The 19,892-nt window shown below is 38.0% G+C and overlaps 2 protein-coding genes across 2 annotated transcripts; one reads left to right on the top strand and one right to left on the bottom strand.

Moving 5' to 3' along the window:
* Positions 1-790: 790 nt before the first annotated feature.
* Positions 791-2,910, bottom strand: LOC131938229 (fibrinogen-like protein A). Its single transcript, XM_059296151.1, has 4 exons — positions 2,864-2,910; positions 2,273-2,481; positions 1,621-1,758; positions 791-1,443 (listed from the first exon to the last, which is right to left on the bottom strand). Exons 1-4 carry the CDS (start codon positions 2,908-2,910, stop codon positions 791-793), a joined length of 1,047 nt encoding a protein of 348 aa, XP_059152134.1.
* Positions 2,911-10,158: 7,248 nt separating this feature from the next.
* Positions 10,159-18,698, top strand: LOC131938228 (uncharacterized). Its single transcript, XM_059296149.1, has 7 exons — positions 10,159-10,233; positions 13,118-13,241; positions 14,137-14,252; positions 14,811-14,910; positions 15,465-15,631; positions 17,358-17,585; positions 18,583-18,698. The coding sequence occupies exons 1-7, from the start codon at positions 10,185-10,187 to the stop codon at positions 18,696-18,698; spliced, it is 900 nt and encodes a 299-aa protein (XP_059152132.1). The 5' UTR covers positions 10,159-10,184.
* Positions 18,699-19,892: the final 1,194 nt, after the last annotated feature.

The raw sequence follows: 19,892 nt of genomic DNA, 5'->3' as shown, positions 1-19,892 counted from the left end.
TTTAGTTTTGTCAGTTAAATCAGTTAAATTAATTAATAAGCATAATAAACGTCTTTCAGCTATGCGCGATTTTGAGGATTAGAAGAAATATTTCATATGTGATCAAAATAAATGACAGCAACATAGTCAAACGGACCATTTCACGATTGTGCATTGAAAATCCAAGAAAATGCTTGGGCAGTTAGATTAGAGGAGTTAGATGTTGCCCATGTATCAGACCCCCCTCTCTTTCACACCGCTGATGGAGCCAAGAGACAGGACGTTACCTAGACTAATTGGAATCACAATGTCGCAGAAGCTGCCGAAAGGAAACCAGAGATTTTAAAAATATCGCGTAAGGGGCTGAACTACTATTTGATTTTAAAGTTTTCTCTCCTAGATGGATGCGGTGTACGTAATTAAATTTATAACTTTTTATTTTTACATACAAACACACAAAATGCCATGATCATACTGCTAAAATTAATCTGTCCTAGCAAATTTCTGTGAATTAAACATAAAAATAAACGCAAACATAAACGCAAACGCAAATGTAAGCATTACAATAACCGCAAGCATAAGCATAAACATAAACGCAAACATAAACGCAAATATAAATTCAATCATCAACGCAAAAATATACAAACAGTTAAATGCAATCATAAACGTAATAATGCAAACAATAACGCAAACGAAACCTAAGCGCGAATATAAATACAAACTACAAGACAGCAGTTGTTTGATTTTGGAGTTTTCTCTACTAGTCGGGTTGCTGTCCCAGCTAACGAGCCTTATCTGATCTGATAAGAAATTAACCAGGTCTAAATTTCATCTCGGTGAAGTTGATACCACTTTCAAAAGACAGCGTCTTGGCGTAGACCCCATAGACGCCGGTCTGACCCCACACGCCGTTGAGGTTGAAGTGCTGACACCCTGCGCAGTACCACCAGGCGGTCTTGAAGGCCAGGGCACAGCTGCTTTTTGTGCCAGGGTCGTTGTCTCTGTCGTAGGTGGAAAACAAGGAGTTGTTGTGGTTGCCGTAGACCAGTGGGCTCGCGGAGGACACGATGAAGGCGTAGTTCTTTGACTCGTTGGCTAAACGAAATCCGGTGAAGTTGAAGGCGTAGTCGTTACCCAGCCACTTCACGTCCGTCCTCATGTTGTACACCCCGTTACTTGTCATACAGTGGATGTTTTCATTCCCAAGATAGAACTCCCCGTCCCCGTAGTCCCCAAACCCCTCTTTATACTCCGCCCAGTTCCGATTAAACCCCAAATCTCCGGTGATGCGTCTTTGGAAAATGGTCCATCCGCCACCGTCAGTAACTGTGTCGCACATGACGACTAGACCGTTGTAAAGCCGGATCAGTTGACGCGGGCTCGTTGGGTTTGTGACGTCACTGCACGATTTGTAACGTGGAATGTTCTCGACTATCGTGTTCTTGCCGACACTGACTTGGTGAGCTGGAATGTGAATGACAGAAACGAACAATAGTGAGGATACGTTCTTTTCAGAAATCTTCAAAAATTATATTAATCAAAAATAGGTCCTCACTTGTCTTCGTTTATTTTATTTCTACCGTCTCTTCTAACGTACTAAATAACTTTTCTTCAGGCCCCTTTGACCCACACACAACTTACCTGAGCATGCGTATTTGTCACAAGAGGTTAGGTCGCCGTCTGGCTGCAAGGTCACGTTGGCTGTCGTGTTGCAGAACGGCCCCAGGGAGAACAGGTTTTCCCGTGGTCCGCTGCCGTTGTTGGGTACCAGCCAAGAGCCTGAAGAAAAGAAAAAAGTAATTAGCTGTCAAAAACTAAAGTATCATTTTCTCACTTTCTACGGAAATTTAAACCAAATTGTCGTGCAAGGAGCTGAATCATATTGTATAGGCTTCTTCTTCTTCGTTCTCAATTTTAGTGTCGGAATAGATCCCCCTCCAACACAATTAAGGATTGACTCCGATTTCAGCCTGCTTTTCTTTTTGGATTTGCTTCCATAGCCTTTGTCCAACCAAGAACAAACTACAAGGCAGCAGTTGTTTGATTTTGGAGTTGTCTCTCCTAGTAGAGTGGCTGTCGCCAGCTAACGAGCTTCATCTGTCCGAGGGTTCGAGCTCGAGACATATCGGTTTAGCAACCATGAGCTTTACCGACTCGACCACGCCGACCCCTATTGTATATACATTTTATGGGTTTTAAACTTTAATATGCAATATTAAAACTTTTATAAAAAAAAAAAAACCTCGTCAGTTTAAATTGTTCATGAAAATACGTGTAAGTTTGTATTACGTACCTAACGAACAAAGTTTGTTGTCAACGTTGTAGCTGAAACCATAGCACGTCATGTTGACATTTTTACATTGCATGGCACACAGGGTCTCCGACTCAATGCTGTACTGTAGGCCGAGCTGTAGTATCATGATCTTGCTGGTGTCGTATGTCGTGTAGTCAAACTCTCTAACCTCAGCTGTAGGAGGAATCGTACAGTGTTTTATGGTTTTGCTAACAAAAATATAAGTGTTCTTAATATGAAAATAGAAATTAATATTGCGCTCAAAATTGTAATGTTTTCAACATTTCAACATTGTTTGATTTTCACAATACTTGAAAGTAGATAGGCCTACTTCTATTTAAGACTGATGTACAAACATTTCATTCTTAATTTATTTACGATCAAAGGCAGTTAGTATAGAGGTGTTATAAGGTACTAATTAGCACATGACGTGGTGGACGTAGTTTGATTCAATGTCTTTTTTTTGTTTTTCGAGGTAAAGTTTATTAATAAGTATTGTCCTAGAATAGTTATAATTGTGCAGAATAAAAACATACTGTTGTGTCTCTCATTAAATAACACGTAATGTAAATACAGTAGAAACGATAATACCTGAGTAAAGATGGTAAATATTCAACACGAAAGCTGCTATTGCACATAGTGTTTGTAAGCTTGACATCCACATTATACACTTCTATTTTCTCTGCAAGAAAAAATAAATATTCACTTTCAAACGAATACAACTTTTCATGAAAACTCTGCTAAATTTTGTGCTAACAGAACCTAAGACAGCGACAGCTTATGCTATCAATCAAGGTAAAACTGCCCGCAGAAACCTCGGCACAAATGGCAATCAATTGTGAGCTTACGAAACCCTTTTTTCCATCTCTTTATCTCTAGAATATGTAGATTTGACAACAATGTGCTTGTCAAAACAAGTGAAGCTTGAATTAATATTTTCTCTGTAATATTATAAAAGGGTCTGGTTTGAAATTCACCCGTAATAATTTTATCACGGACCAATAAACACTGGAAATGAGTAAACACATGAATGGATATTGTAATCTGGTTGCATAATTATGCCTCACGTGCATTAGCAAAACTAGAGAAACTGGGTGAAAATCTCGGGTCTCATTCATATTTAACTAGGTTTCATGTAGGTGTGTGACAGGAAATCGTGTCCGATGTCCGTAAAATACAGCGGTCAGTCTAAATACTGTAGCGCCTTACAGACGTTGATCAATCAATGTCCCAGATTTCAAGAGTTTGACAAAATAAATACAGATGGTTACACACACATACACACGCTCACACACACTCACTCACTCACACACACGCATGCACACACAGACACACATACACTCGGGTATGTATATATATATATATATATATATATATATATATATATATATATATATATATATATATATATATATATATATATATATATCCACAAACACGCACGCACACACACACTAGACACACACACTAAACACACACATCCACCACACACACAAACACAATCTCACACACACGCACGCACGCACACACAGACACACATACACTCGTGTATATATATATATTTATTTATGTATATATATATATATATATATATATATTTATACACAAACACGCACGCACACACACACTAAACAAACACACAAAACACACACATCCACCACACACACACACACATCAATATACATTTACATTTAGACTGAATAAAATTAGTAGAATTTTTAAAATGAAAAATAAGATGTTGTATTGGAAAACCGACTTAAACAATTGAAAGCAAAAACAAACTAAGACTCTTTGAATGCCAATTAAAAAACTAAATTTGTTATTTATTTGTATTGAAAAATGTTCTAAAAATGAAGTTAGAGTTTGGGTATTTTCCCATAAACAGAACAGAAGAATTAACTATTATATATTAATTATAATAATTTGTCAATCTTGAATACACCAATTTTTCTTCTCCGTTTACTGTTTTTATTTGATATACATTCAGCATAACCGTACATGTCTAGTTTGGATAAACAGCGAAATATGTTGCTATAGGTACCTCGTTTTATAACGTCTGTATATAGAAAATTTGGAGGTACTTGGACATATATCAGTGACTGCTAGCTACAATTCTTGTAATTACGTCTACGTTCTTAAGCCTGGTTTGTTTTATGGTCTGAGATTTAATGAGTTTGTATCTCGATCAATATTCGCACTGGCTGGTGCGCAACGACGTAGAACAGAATCATCGTCAGGATACGGGGTTAACAACTGAACAGAGCTCTGAGGGTATCTCGTTAACAATCTATCTCGCTCTCAATTTCCTCGACCGTGAATTTCTTCTCTTTGAAGTATGGAACCGATTGACGCATACACCTAACGATTTCATACAGAGATCGAATGAGATATGAAGAGGTTCTTGAAAGGATCAAACTAGGACACTGAGATGGTATGGGCGGGGTGTGGTCATGCCACACGAGCCAACGGACAATTATAACAATCATGCAGGGCACGGTGCCAGGAGAGAGAGACGAGAAAGGCAAAGACGTCATTAAATGGAGGTCATCAAGGTCACCTAACTACTTACAGCAGCAGAGGACCGAGTAGGGTGGCAGAAATGTATGAGAAAATAAACTAAGGTGCCTGGGAGACCCAAGGGGTTGAAAGACGATTGGTTGATTGTTTGACTGAACACTACATGTAAATTTAGTCATGGAGTCCTACATAAGCTTTAATTTGTTGTTTTTTTAGTCTAGTCATACTTTGCACGATAAGGGAACGTATTGTCATGTCCCCATTGACATTTGGTATATGTAACTATGCAATACCTATGGAGATGATCAAAAAGGTGTGTTTAGGGGTAGGTAGACGTTAAGTTAAAGTGTAGGGGTGGGTAGACTGCAGATTAAACTGTTGGGGTGGGTAGACTGCAGATTAAAGTGTAGGGGTGGGTAGACTGCAGATTAAACTATTGGGGTGGGTAGACTGCAGATTAAAGTGTAGGGGTGGGTAGACTGCAGATTAAAGTGTAGGGGTGGGTAGACTGCAGATTAAAGTGTAGAGGTAGGTAGACTGCAGATTAAAGTGTAGGGGTGGGTAGACTGCAGATTAAAGTGTAGAGGTGGGTAGATTGCAGATTAAAGTGTAGGGATGGGTACACTGCAGATTAAAGTGTAGGGGTGGGTAGACTACAGATTAAAGTGTAGGGGTGGGTAGACTGCAGATTAAAGTGTAGGGGTGGGTAGACTGCAGATTAAACTATTGGGGTGGGTAGACTGCAGATTAAACTATTGGGGTGGGTAGACTGCAGATTAAAGTGTAGGGGTGGGTAGACTGCAGATTAAACCGTAGGGGTGGGTAGACTGCAGATTAAAGTGTAGGGGTGGGTAGACTAGAGATTAAACTGTAGGGGTGTGTAGACTGCAGATTAAAGTGTAGGGGTGTGTAGACTGCAGATTAAACTGTTGGGGTGGGTACACTGCAGATTTAACTGTAGGGGTGGGTAGACTGCAGATTAAACTATTGGGGTGGGTAGACTGCAGATTAAACTATTGGGGTGGGTACACTGCAGATTAAACTATTGGGGTGGGTAGACTGCAGATTAAACCGTAGGGGTGGGTACACTGCAGATTTAACTCTAGGGGTGGGTAGACTGCAGATTAAAGTGTAGGTGTGGGTAGACTGCAGATTAAAGTGTAGGGGTGGGTACACTGCAGATTAAAGTGTAGGGGTGGGTAGACTGCAGATTAAAGTGTAGGGGTGGGTACACTGCAGATTTAACTGTAGGGGTGGGTAGACTGCAGATTAAAGTGTAGGAGTGGTAGACTGCAGATTAAAGTGTAGGGGTGAGTAGACTGCAGATTAAAGTGTAGGGGTGGGTAGACTGCAGATTAAAGTGTAGGGGTGGGTACACTGCAGATTTAACTGTAGGGGTGGGTAGACGATAAGCTGAATTATGGGAGTGATTAGAGATGATTAGGTTCAAGTGTAATTATGGTCATAAACAAACAAAAGTTTGTGAAAAAAAATTTTCAATAATGATTCATTAAATGATTGATTCATCAATATAGATCTACAAAGACTTTACCCCCCCCCCCCCACACACGCACATCAAAAGGTTAACTTGCCCCCCACACACATCAAATGTTTTACCACCCACCCACCCCATCACACACACTCAAACCGCAGTCGATTTGAAGTTAGCCAGATTTTCCCTTTCATCACAACCACATACAAACCACATTTGGTCTAGAGACACAACCACATACAAACCACATTTGGTCTAGAGACAATACCACATACAAACCACATTTGGTCTAGAGACACAACCTCATACAAACCACATTTGGTCTAGAGACAATACCACATACAAACCACATTTGGTCTAGAGACACAACCTCATACAAACCACATTTGGTCTAGAGACAATACCACATACAAACCACATTTGGTCTAGAGACACAACCTCATACAAACCACATTTGGTCTAGAGACAATACCACATACAAACCACATTTGGTCTAGAGACACAACCTCATACAAACCACATTTGGTCTAGAGACAATACCACATACAAACCACATTTGGTCTAGAGACACAACCTCATACAAACCACACTTGTCTAAAGACACGACCACATGACAACAAGAGTTGATTTGATGACAAAATCACCTATAAACCTTACATCATTTGACGACACAGCCAAAGACAACCACATATTACTTGACCGGGCAACCACATAACAACCAGAGTTGATTGAGAGGAGATGTGAGGGAATGTAAGTGCACATCTGCGAATGTCAAAAAGCCGGCGTAGACAAGAAAACAACACATGTTGTTGTTAGATCTAGGGGGACTTAAGAAGATTAACTGCATCGCTTCATTACACTGTCGTTAAAATTATTTCTTCAAAGGCTGATTTTAGCTTCTGTAAAACGACGCACGTCAATACAGAAGTCATATGACGTACACTTCAAATCAAAGTGTTTTTTTTCTGACGAAATGAGTGGGATGTAATCGAATATTTGATGTTTGCTTGCTATACACCCACTCTTCTGCGCGGGGATGAGGTAAGCAGCGTGCCGTGTAGTGGACAGTTGCTAATGTATGTTGTATAGATCTAACAGTGTAGGACAAATGTTGGTGTGTTCAACAACAGCCGGTCATAAAAACAGGCTTAGCTAACAAACAAAAGACAATTCACTACGATGTAAATAATGACATGGATTATCTCCCCCTCCCATCAACCCTCCCACATACACACCTTCACCCCACACACACTAAATCGATAACGATCATTTGGTTCACTTAAACCATCGTTCTACAACTCACACCAGCAAACCGTACGCTTACCCTTACCCTTACCTTTACCTTTACCTTTACCCTTACCCTTACCCTTACCCTTACCCTTACCCTTACCCTTACCCTTACCCTTACCCTTACCCTTACCCTTACCCTTACCCTTACCCTTACCCTTACCCTTACCCTTACCCTTACCCTTACCCTTACCCTTACCCTTACCCTTACCCTTACCCTTACCCTTACCCTTACCCTTACCCTTACCCTTACCCTTACCCTTACCCTTACCCTTACCCTTACCCTTACCCTTACCCTTACCCTTACCCTTACCCTTACCCTTACCCTTACCCTTACCCTTACCCTTACCCTTACCCTTACCCTTACCCTTACCCTTACCCTTACCCTTACCCTTACCCTTACCCTTACCCTTACCCTTACCCTTACCCTTACCCTTACCCTTACCCTTACCCTTACTCTTACTCTTACTCTTACTCTTACTCTTACTCTTACTCTTACTCTTACTCTTACTCTTACTCTTACTCCTACACCTACACCTACACCTACACCTACACCTACACCTACACCTACACCTACACCTACACCTACACCTACACCTACACCTACACCTACACCTACACCTACACCTACACCTACACCTACACCTACACCTACACCTACACCTACACCTACACCTACACCTACACCTACACCTACACCTACACCTACACCTACACCTACACCTACACCTACACCTACACCTACACCTACACCTACACCTACACCTACACCTACACCTACACCTACACCTACACCTACACCTACACCTACACCTACACCTACACCTACACCTACACCTACACCTACACCTACACCTACACCTACACCTACACCTACACCTACACCTACACCTACACCTACACCTACACCTACACCTACACCTACACCTACACCTACACCTACACCTACACCTACACCTACACCTACACCTACACCTACACCTACACCTACACCTACACCTACACCTACACCTACACCTACACCTACACCTACACCTACACCTACACCTACACCTACACCTACACCTACACCTACACCTACACCTACACCTACACCTACACCTACACCTACACCTACACCTACACCTACACCTACACCTCTCTTGTCATCTCACTATATCACTATCTCGATATCTCACTTTACAGATATCACTATATGCCTCCTTATTACTATATTTATCTCGATATCTCACTTTACAGATATCACTATATGCCTCCTTATTACTATATTTATCTCGATATCTCACTTTACAGATATCACTATATGCCTCCTTATTACTATATTTATCTCGATATCTCACTTTACAGATATCACTATATGCCTCCTTATTACTATATTTATCTCGATATCTCACTTTACAGATATCACTATATGCCTCCTTATTACTATATTTATCTCGATATCTCACTTTACAGATATCACTATATGCCTCCTTATTACTATATTTATCTCGATATCTCACTTTACAGATATCACTATATGTCGTTACCCGCTGGTAGCCATCTTTTATCACTCTTGTCCTCACATTGTGAAGATAATATAGATCTATGTCTATTACAGTGCAACTTTTTGTGCAGAAGAGCCGCTTAGCGTCATGTTTCTTTATGTTGAAAGTATCTATTTATATTTTAAATCTAAATAGCTCTTATATTGTGTATACCTACATGGTGACTCATTAATGTAAAGCCCTCCCCTCCATTTGCCGTTTAATTTCAGGATGAGAAGACTTCCACTTTTCTTCTCCAGGATTACTTTGGTCTGCTTACTTTTCTAATCCCTTGGGGGTTCATTTCAGTCAAAAACTTGCCTCGCGATGTTGACCGTTACACTTTTCCTTAAAATCGTTTTGAAATCAATAAAGAGTTTTAACTTTTTAAGTCAACGTCTATTAAATTTAGTTAAAAACAATATTTTTATTTCTTCTTTAACATATTTTTGAATTCTACGTATTTAATATTACAGTGATGATTAGTATCAGTAATGTATTGATAGAATACCTTGCTTATGTATTGACAGAATTACTGACTAATTTACTGGTAGAGTCGCTGACTTATGTATTGGTGAAAACAATGACTCGTGTATAGATATAATCACGGACTCATGTACTGGTAGAGTCACTGACTCATGTACTGCTAGAGTCACTGACTCATGTATAGATATAATCACTGACTCATGTATAGATATAATCACTGACTCGTGCTGGTAGAGTCAGTAGAGTCACTAACTTATGTATTGATGAAAACAATGAGTTATGAATTGATAGAATCACTAAACGGTGATGAGTGCATAACGAACTTCTCCACCCACGTCCAACTCACGCCATCACCTGTCAAGTTTAACATATATTTTATGATTAAATGTTATGTTAGAAACGTTTTGAAGATATCCATGAAATCAATGACATCTGACTTAACTGCAGTATCCATTTTGTTTTCAGGATACTTTATTGCCGTTGAATTGTTTTGTTTTTGTTTGAACAGTGTTTTATTTAAAGAGTCGTTTTCTTTATTGACGAGTCATTCGGAAAACTGATTACCCACAAGATTCTACAAACAACGGCCAGAGAGCAGTCCACAATGAGAGCTATTATCCTGTTGTTGCTATCTATTTACGGATGTAAAGCAAGTATGTACAGACATTTTTATTATCTGCCAGTCTATTTTAATCTGACACATGTCAGTTTACTTACACATTAACATACCTCTATTTTGGAAAATTAAAAACGGAGGAGTATTTAAAAATTATCGCCAGAAACGGGATTATTTTAAAACAACTGAAAGTGTGCATGTTATATGCTGTATAAGTTGTGAAACAAAGATTTAGGTCTACAATTTTTAGAAAACATATTCTTATGGTTAGAGTCAACATTTTGTCAAAAATTGTGTTTATCCACATAACAGCTAGAATATATATTATTAGATCGCTATCGTGTTTTTAAGTTTAGCTTTGTATTAAACTTAGCTTTGAATGCTATCTGTCTTCATTCTGATTTTCATGTTTAGGTATATTTAGTTGTTAGATTTTAACTTTAGGTTTTAGGTTAAAAATAGTGATTGATAACGACCTAACCAAATTAAAACACATTTCTAGAATGTAATAGAACGTTCAGGTAACCTTTGAATTCTTATGACGAAGAACAGTGTAAGTGATGGTGAATATTTTGTCAAATATCTATATTTTATAGCTGTGCTAATAACTATTCAAATCTTCTATAATATTTCACTATTCTGTCACACTGTATCAGTGGCGTAGCGAGGCAGTTAATGGTGTCACCCCCAGAGGCGTAGCGACCCTTCCATGGGACAAACTTTCAATTTTCGATTTGCACCACCCCCCTCAAACTTTCGATTTGCATCCCCCCCCTCAAACTTTCGATTTGCACCCCCTACCCTCAAACTTTCGATTTGCTCCTCTTAAAATACTATTTAACACTCGATTTAATCACTTAATTAAGTGGAATTATCATTTTTCTCTATGTATATTGTTATTTTTTGCCTTGGTGTCATCCCCCAAATGGTGTCACCCCGTGCGGTCCGCCCCCCCCCCCCCTCGCTACGCCTCTGCTCTGTCTGTTTATCTGTCATCCATGAACAATATAGAGAAAACACAAGCAAAGTAAAAACTTTCACAGTCAAAAAGAAAAACGAAACGTGACGTCACATGCAACATATAGGGAATAATCTAAAGCCGGAAAAGTACACACAACAATATGACGTCATTGATACTAGAGCAAACATAGAATTAAAAAGCCCCAAAAAAAAATACACAATAATAATGACGTCGTATATACTTGATAATTAAGATACTGACATTACCACTTCATTTATTTTTCTAATATCCTGAAAGGGGTCTGCGTGTAGAGTTTGTTTCAGGCATTTCATTAGGAGGAGGGCAGAGCCCCCCTCCCCTATGCGCGGAAGAACATCTACCGCCCCCTTCCCCCGAACAAAATACATTTTCTATATATAAAATATATACTTTAATCAGTGTCAGCCCCCCAACGAAGATAAAAAGTCTGATAGAAACACAATCTACATGATTGAGGTTTAGCGGCAAATGTAGTAGATATAGAAGTAGAGTCTACGTTTATTCTGCATGATCTACAAATGCAACCAATGTTTCTTTCAAAACCACACGAAAAAAACGACGTCATTGATTCTAGAGTGAATATAATTATTGCCATAAAAATAATGTCGTAATCGACACTCGATAATACAGACACTAATATTATTGCTTAATTTATTTGTCTAATCTTAAAAGGCATCTCTATGGCGAGGGGGCAGATTCCCGTACACCGCCGAAAAACATATACCCCCCCCCCCGAACGGAATAAAATGTATATATAAAATATATATTTTTACCTGTCGCAGTACCCCATCTACCGCTCTCCCCCCTCATCCCCCCCCCCCCCCAAAAAAAAAGAAAATGTATAGTACCCCTCCTCCCCGGAGAAAAATGTTTGAAAGAAACACTATCTGCATGATTGGGGTTTAGCGGCAAAAAGCAGAAAACGGGTTTTGTATATAGAAGTAGGCACTACCTTTAATATGTATGATTTACAAATGCGACCATTGTTTCTTTCAGACATTTTTCACCCTCGAGGGTGGCGGGGCACTTGAAATTTTCTGGGTTGGTGTTCGACCAAATTTTCTGGAGATGGAGCCGATACCAGCAAAAGTTTATTTTCTATATAAATTATATGTCGTTATAGGGGAGGTAGACTTTCTACGGGGGGTGCCGCCCACGAAGAGTTGTCTGAAATAAACTCTAAAAACAACTTTTGTCAAGTTTGAGCTTAGGCGCAAGGTTGAGGGGTATGACTACGACTATATTTAGTATGAATGTACAGTAACTACGCACCGATTCTGGATAAAAATCCGAATTTAATGATACCGTTCGTTTAGGTTAAATTTGAAGTTGAGGTGGTGATTTTGGTTTTGTATTTCTCCGTCAGCGGCCATTTATCTCGTCATAACAATAGTTACTCTATTCTGTCTGTCTGTCTGCCTTTCTCTCTGTCGGGAACACTATAGTGAAAACACAAGGAAAGTAAAAACTTTCACTGTCAAACGAAAAACGAAACTTCACATGATCTTGAAGTTACTTGAACATACAATACATTTTCAAAACGACAAAGCAACCAAAACAAAAACAAAAACATAAACACAAACACAAACAAAAATGCAAACGCTAAAGAAACACAAACTATTTGCAAACACAATGGCTAAAACAAAACCAAAACCAAACACAAACACAATCGCAAACACAAAAACACAAACGAAAACAGAAACGTTAACCCAATCACAAGCTCATTAACTATAGAAAAGGATTTTGCTTTTTCTTATAGTAGTTTTTTTGTATGAATTATAATACTTAATGGTGCTGCCTCATTTAATCATAATGCGTTAAAGCGCCTGTTCTTGTTACAACAGCCACTAATATTAACACTCTTTAGCTGTGTCTCTGGTTTGCCTAATGGCGTGTTATTTGTCTCTATCTGCTTCAACAGGCAACTGCCCAGAAACTGCGGCCGCTGATGCCTGCGTGGCTCAATTTTGGAGTGAGTTCCACCAGTTCGATGACTTTACCTACATAAATGATAACGCAACGTTGTTATGGTCATCAGTATGCGAGTACGTTGATGTATTCATATTTTTAAAAATTACATTAAAAGTGCGTAATTGGTTCCATGACAGGGGTCGGCGTGGTCGAGTCGGTATAGCTCATGGTTGCTAAACCGTAAAATCTCGAGTTCGAACCCTCGGGCAGATGAGGCTCGTTAGCTGGGGACAGCCACTCTTCTAGGAGAGACAACTCCAAAATTAAAAAACTGCTGCCTTGTAGTTTGTTCTTGGTTGGACAAAGGCTATGGAAGCAAATCCAAAAAGAAAAGCAGGCTGAAATCGGAGTCAATGGCCTCAATGGCGCATAACCAGTTGACACGTAACGCTTAATTGTGTCGGAGGCGTGGTCGAGTCGGCAAAAAGCTCATGGTTGATAAATTCGAACAAAGTCTTGAGTTCAAACCCACTGGCAGATAAATCTCGACCCCCTTCAACACTAGTAATTAAGAACGAAGAAGAAGAAGAAGAGGTTCCATGACATACGATCTCAGACAAAATACCATAGACAAAATACTCCGAAGATAAATGATCTCAGAAACAAAAGATCTCAGAAAAAAAGTATATCAGGGAAAATGATACGGACAAAAATGATCTCAATGACAAACTAAATATATCAGACAATATATCTCAAGGTAAATATATATAGGCTGACTTCAGTCGATCTGTATCATTTTTTTTATTGATTGTCAATTTACTTTTTAGTGAGTTATCGGGATATTAAGATACTGAGCGTCAGTTCAAAGTGTGGCTAACAATGATTTGTGTAGTAGAAAATATAGATAGTTAAATGATTTTTAATCCTTGTTACTGTTACTTGTAGGTAACCAGTACTCCTTGGATGTGAGTGCTAATCAATTCTGAATAGCTACGTCATATTTACTTACATCGTGACTTTTTGTTCCAGGAAAGCCGCCTGCGTGGTTCAAGTTCTAGACAACTGCCCTAGAGGACCAGTCTGGGAGCCGTACCTCATCATAGCTAACATTCTGGAATACTTTTGCTCAATGGAAAGATTCATAAGTAAGTGACAAGCAGAGATGGAGAATCATTCTCCTATGTTTTAAAAAAATCAACACAGACTAGTAATAGAATATCACTGAGTCCACCCAGCTCTGATAGGTACAAGTAAAAGCGGCTGGGCAGAGTGCTGACCGCACTTTCTCTTCATATGCCGAGGTCACAGAAGCAGGTGAACTCTAATTCACTTGGCCCGCCAGTTTTGAAAGGGGAATTTTACTTTAGACTCGTAGTAGAGCTGTATTGTTTACAAAAAATATAATGAAACAAAAAACAAAACTAAACTTAACTTGAAATAGCTTGATTTTGGGTTGTGGTTGTGTGTTATAGACAATGTGGTTAGCCAGATTATTACAATAAAGTCTTAACGTTGGCAACGTAAATCACAGATTTAAATCTAAAAACTCGACTCAAATTTCTTTGTTGTCCGTCTTTAAGTAAATTAAAGAGTATATCCTATATTGTATCAAATATTGTAATTCAGAGATTATATTACAATTTAAACCACGATATACATCAAATAGTAAGTCACATACGAAGTCGACGTTACTGCTATTTCAGATGGTTTACAGTTCCTGCAGTGCGCTGGAAGTGGCCAGGAGGCTGAGGTGAAATCTGATTTTTCGACGTGTTTTACTCTAACTGGTCCTCCACCCTGTTTGTAAGTACACTTGTTACACTATTTTTGTAACCCTATCTGGCTTATCATTGTGTTCAAGTATTCCTGTTATTACAGTTAATTGCATGTTTATCTATGTTGTAAGTATATATATTTTATAATTTAGTGGTGCAAGTACTTCTGTTATATCCTTTTGTGTATTTCTGTTAAATCATTTTAACAAAATCTAATTAATAAGTTAATAAAGGTTGGCTTTAAAAATGATATTCTGGTAGCTATTTTAAAAAGTTATGTAAATCGACGTTGCATACCAAACTACATTTTGGACTATTAGCCACACAATCAGATGCAGTGAATTGGACGAAGCAAATATTGCTTTTACACAATAAAAACGAATGAAATGGGCTTTTTAATTAATAATTATGCTAAAAGTAATTAATAAGTTCCAAATACAGGAAAAGTAAAAATATAATTATATACACTGTCCTAGCTATATATTAGTGCTTTTTTCCACTTTTATAAACACCAAACTATTGCAAGGTAATTTATAATCATAATACCTAATCGAATAAACTCGCAATGTTTTAATATTTCAGGTTATCTTTCATGATCAAAGATTGCTTGATTGGTACTGCCGATGATGCCTGCACGACCGGTGATGTTAACCAATACGTTGAATATGCTGAGGGCATAATGGAACGCTATGACAGATATTACTGCGCCCCACCCACAACTGACGCCGCAACGACAACAAATGCTGTGGGTGAGTATGATGCTGAGTCTACTTCATGATGCTTAAGTCCAAGACGAATATCATAATGCCTACTCGATCCCAATGCTTTGTCTACATTATCTTGATGATTAGTTTGGTTGGTTATGATGAATTATCTATAGATCAAGATTCTTTGTGTACTTTATTTTAATGCTTAATCTATTTGGTCATGATTCTAAATCTACTAGGATTTGATGGTTTGTCTACTTGTTCTAATACTTTGTCTACTTGATAAGGATGCTTAATCTACTTGATCATGATGCTCAGTCTATTTGATCATGATGCTTTGTCTGCTTGATATTGATTTTTAATCTACTTAATGTACTTAATCATGATGCTTAACTCTAGTACATCACCTGAATAGCTTTATTGTATTTCACCCAGAGCAAACGTTCGACTTTGTGCCACCAATGAAAAGCTAATGCTCACATTTACTTAAGTAACTAACGTGCATAGCAAATACACCAACCTGTACAATTGTATAATTGCCACAAAAATAATAATTCCTCACAAAATTTAGTGGAACAATATAATTAACAAAGTACATTTGTAATAATTTCGAAGTTTAATTAAGAACACTTCCCCTTCTCTTAATCCAAACTTAGTACAACACCCAATCAAACTACATTAACTCTACTTTAACAATAAAATAATCCAATTGTAAAATAAAGTAACACTAACCCAACTTAAGTCATCATAAGAAACTTTCTAAAATTATATTCATGATTGCAAAAAGAAGTAAAAAAATAAAAACAATGCAGCTAAACAAATAGTATTTTTAAAACATTAAAAGTAAAACCAGATTTATTATAATAGCACAATTTTTACAAGCTTTTAATAAACTAGCTTCCTCTGTCTGTCGACAGTCTATCTGTCTGTCGTCATAGATCGATACGCTCGAGCGAAATTTTGAGCACTTTTAACTGACATATTCGGTTCAATGTTGGCACGTGGGTCAAGACATAAAGATAATGCAATCTGATATTAAAAATTGTGTCCAAATTAGTTTGCTGTTCAGCTACTTCTACTACGCGCGTTTTCATGTTCATTATGTGCGCAGTGGCTTTTAATAAAATATCTAATAATCTCTTTATATCCTCAACCCCATTTCTATTTCCGAAAATAAATAAATACTCAATAGTTAAATACAAAAGTCTATAATTAAGACACTTAATTGCACTGGCGCAAAATATTTAAATTATTAAAAATGGAGGAAATAAGACCGCCTATTTGGAATAAAGGAATATTTTAAAAATCGAAACAATTTGAATTTTCATTTTTTTAGCAAGAAAGTGCGCGAAGACCTTACTTTTCTTTTAATCCTTAACTGTGGCGACAATCAATTGAATCGGTGCACGCATTTAGATTTCTATACTGGACAATGAATCATGACCACCCGATTTGCCATACATGTATATATACATCTTTATAATAATGCTCAAGGGGTTCGTGTAAGATATTAGGGTATACAGACGAGTCTGATTTAGCCATTTGTTTTATAATTTTCAAAAGTTTGGAAGCTTTTAATTATTAATAACAAGTGTACTTACCCTTGTAGAATTTAAAATTATATTTGTTGGTGTAAAACTGTTTGTGTCATTGTCTTAGCGTTACTCAATAATATCATGTGTATATGAGCACACTAAAGTTTAAAAAAATGCTATCAAAGACTAAAGAATTAAAAACGTTTTACTACTGTTTTATTTTTTCCTACCAGATACGTCAGTGGTCGATACAACCACAACAGCACCAGATGGGACCACAACCACGACAGCACCGACCACACCATCAACCCGTCTCTGCTACAAATGCCAGAGTGGCCTCGGTACAGCCAGATGCCACGCCTGCCCCGCCGATGGGGATACTACTGGCTGGAACAGAACTAAGGTGGTCAGTTGTAACGGCCCTTGTGTGAAAACCACAACCCAGACGGCTCAAGGAACTCGTAAGTGACTTATATGATTTGCATATTTACTTTTGAGAGGAAGATAGTAAAGGAAGATGTAATAATAAGCAACGGTTAAGCAGTGGCGTTGCGAGGTCGGGTGTCACCCGATGCGGCACTTGATGGTGTCACCCCCCCCCCCCCACAGAGGCGTAGCGACCCTTTCCGGGGACAAACTGTCAAGTTTTCGATTTGCACCCCCCCCTCTCAAACTTTCGATTTGCACCCCCCCCTCAAACTTTCGATTTACACCCCCCTCAACTTTTTCTCTATATATTTTGCTATTTTTTGCCTTGGTGTCACCCCCCCTAAATGGTGTCATCCGGTGCGGTCCGCACCCCCGCCCCCCCCCCCTCGCTACGCCCCTGGATGAAAGTATAATAAGGGCAATACTAGTGAAATGGACATAGAGTTGTTTGAGTTACGATTACGGTAATGTTTATGGTTTAAGCTAGCGATAGAGAACTGGAGATGAAAAAGGTTAGGTATACAGATAATGTGCATTCCCAACAGGGGTGGGGGTAGTTAACCGTAAAGGTGTTAGGGTAATGATAGCCATGGGGATATGGTTGACCAGGGGGGTGGGGGATAATGTACACACGACATTTAGCTCTCTAACACCACAACAACAATAAGGTTGTACTACATCTAGCTAGTAAATAGATTCCCTGTCAACAATTACTGTAGAAAGTTGTACTAGACTTATTTAAGATATTCCTTCAATGCCTCTAAGAAGCAAAAGTTCTGCAGCTACACATCTACACGGGAGTCGGCTTAAGGCATCTCTCTAAAGTTGAGCCCACGTAAACCCAGCAGCCCTTGCTTCTCTTTACACATTCCGTTTCAAGGATTGCTTATATTGGCCTACTTTTTCCCCCAAGGGGTTCCAGCAGCCCAACGCTTGCCTCGCGACGGTAACTTCTTCAATTCCCTTTACTTGCCAGTTCGTACAATGACTTAGTAAATACTTATTCCATGACACCATTTCACTTTACAGATGTTGTGCGTGGCTGTTCAGACGGGAAGTTCCCATCGACCGTTATTCAACCGTCTGGGTGTGTGACTTACCTGGGCAAAGATGTCTGTTTCTGTTCCGGTGACCGTTGTAACTAAACAAGTGTCGCCACATACATGTCAGACAAGATTGACATTTTCTTTTATTATACTTAGAAACTTAGGCAACGTAAGGGCTGTTTAGATAAGTACTATATTAACTAAAAATTACAACTTGAAATTGTCAGTTTAGAAATAAACACAGAAATAAATACAGGAATAAAGAAATTATAAAAATTCACGTTCTTTTAAGTTTTTGAATTCACCTTACATGGTTTTAAATAATATTTCTTTTTCTTTTAAAATATCTTTTTGAAAATTTAAAAATATAAACAAAAAAAAAAATAACGGATCATTGAATCGGATGCACTGCATTCTTACATGTTAGGCTGAGTCACCTACATGTCCAACAACATCATTTCTACTAGCTACAAAATAAGTCGACTATGGGATCAAACATCTTAACATATAAAAGCCCATGCGCGTACATCTCTTTCTCTGTTTGCAAAATATTTTCCGAGGCTACGAGATCAGTATCTTCAACGATATATAGAGTACTTAATTAAACACTCTTTTGTAGAAAATAACATATTAAATGTATAAACTAAATTTTATTTAAAGAAGGAAAATAAAAACAAAAAGCATATTCTAATGTGTTATGCAACCAGACAAGTGTTCATGGTTGTGGCAAGAACGCTCTATAAAAGGTACAAGTAACAAAAAACAATACATCAAAAGTCAAATGTTTAAACTACGGAAAGTACACAACACTAAGGGCTTCATTGATTTTAAGATAAAAATAAAATAAAAATAGAATATCTAAAATGATACACATTATTAATGACGTCATCTTAAATAATATTGGCTCACCACATCTTCCAATTTCAGAATATGAAGAACTAAGCCATTTCATTCCAATCTGATTTAAATCTATAGATCTACTTTTTAACACGAGCGCTATCAAATGTATACAATGTTCTCGTCAAAAATAAATAAAAATAAACCGGGAGTGATCTCCCCTAAACTTTCTCGAATATTCTTATATAAAATAACAGGGGATGGGAACTCGGGCTATAGACATGATTTTTAATCCATTTTAAATACTTAAAGTTTTAAAAATAGAATAAAATCTCGTAGACAAAAGAATTACACACCAAGTTAACGCCAAATAAAAAAGCGCATAATAGTGCGCATTATTATTAGTACTTTTAAAATTTACATTAGTTTTTTGAGAAATCGGAAGTAGCGTAAAGT

The sequence above is a fragment of the Physella acuta genome, unplaced genomic scaffold (genome assembly GCF_028476545.2).
Source record: "Physella acuta isolate Inbredline_101_S28 unplaced genomic scaffold, ASM2847654v3 ptg000239l, whole genome shotgun sequence".
In the NCBI taxonomy this organism is placed as follows: Eukaryota; Metazoa; Mollusca; class Gastropoda; family Physidae; genus Physella; species Physella acuta.
The sequence above is the reverse complement of the archived record's forward strand: the minus strand, read 5'-3'. Positions and strand labels throughout refer to the sequence as shown.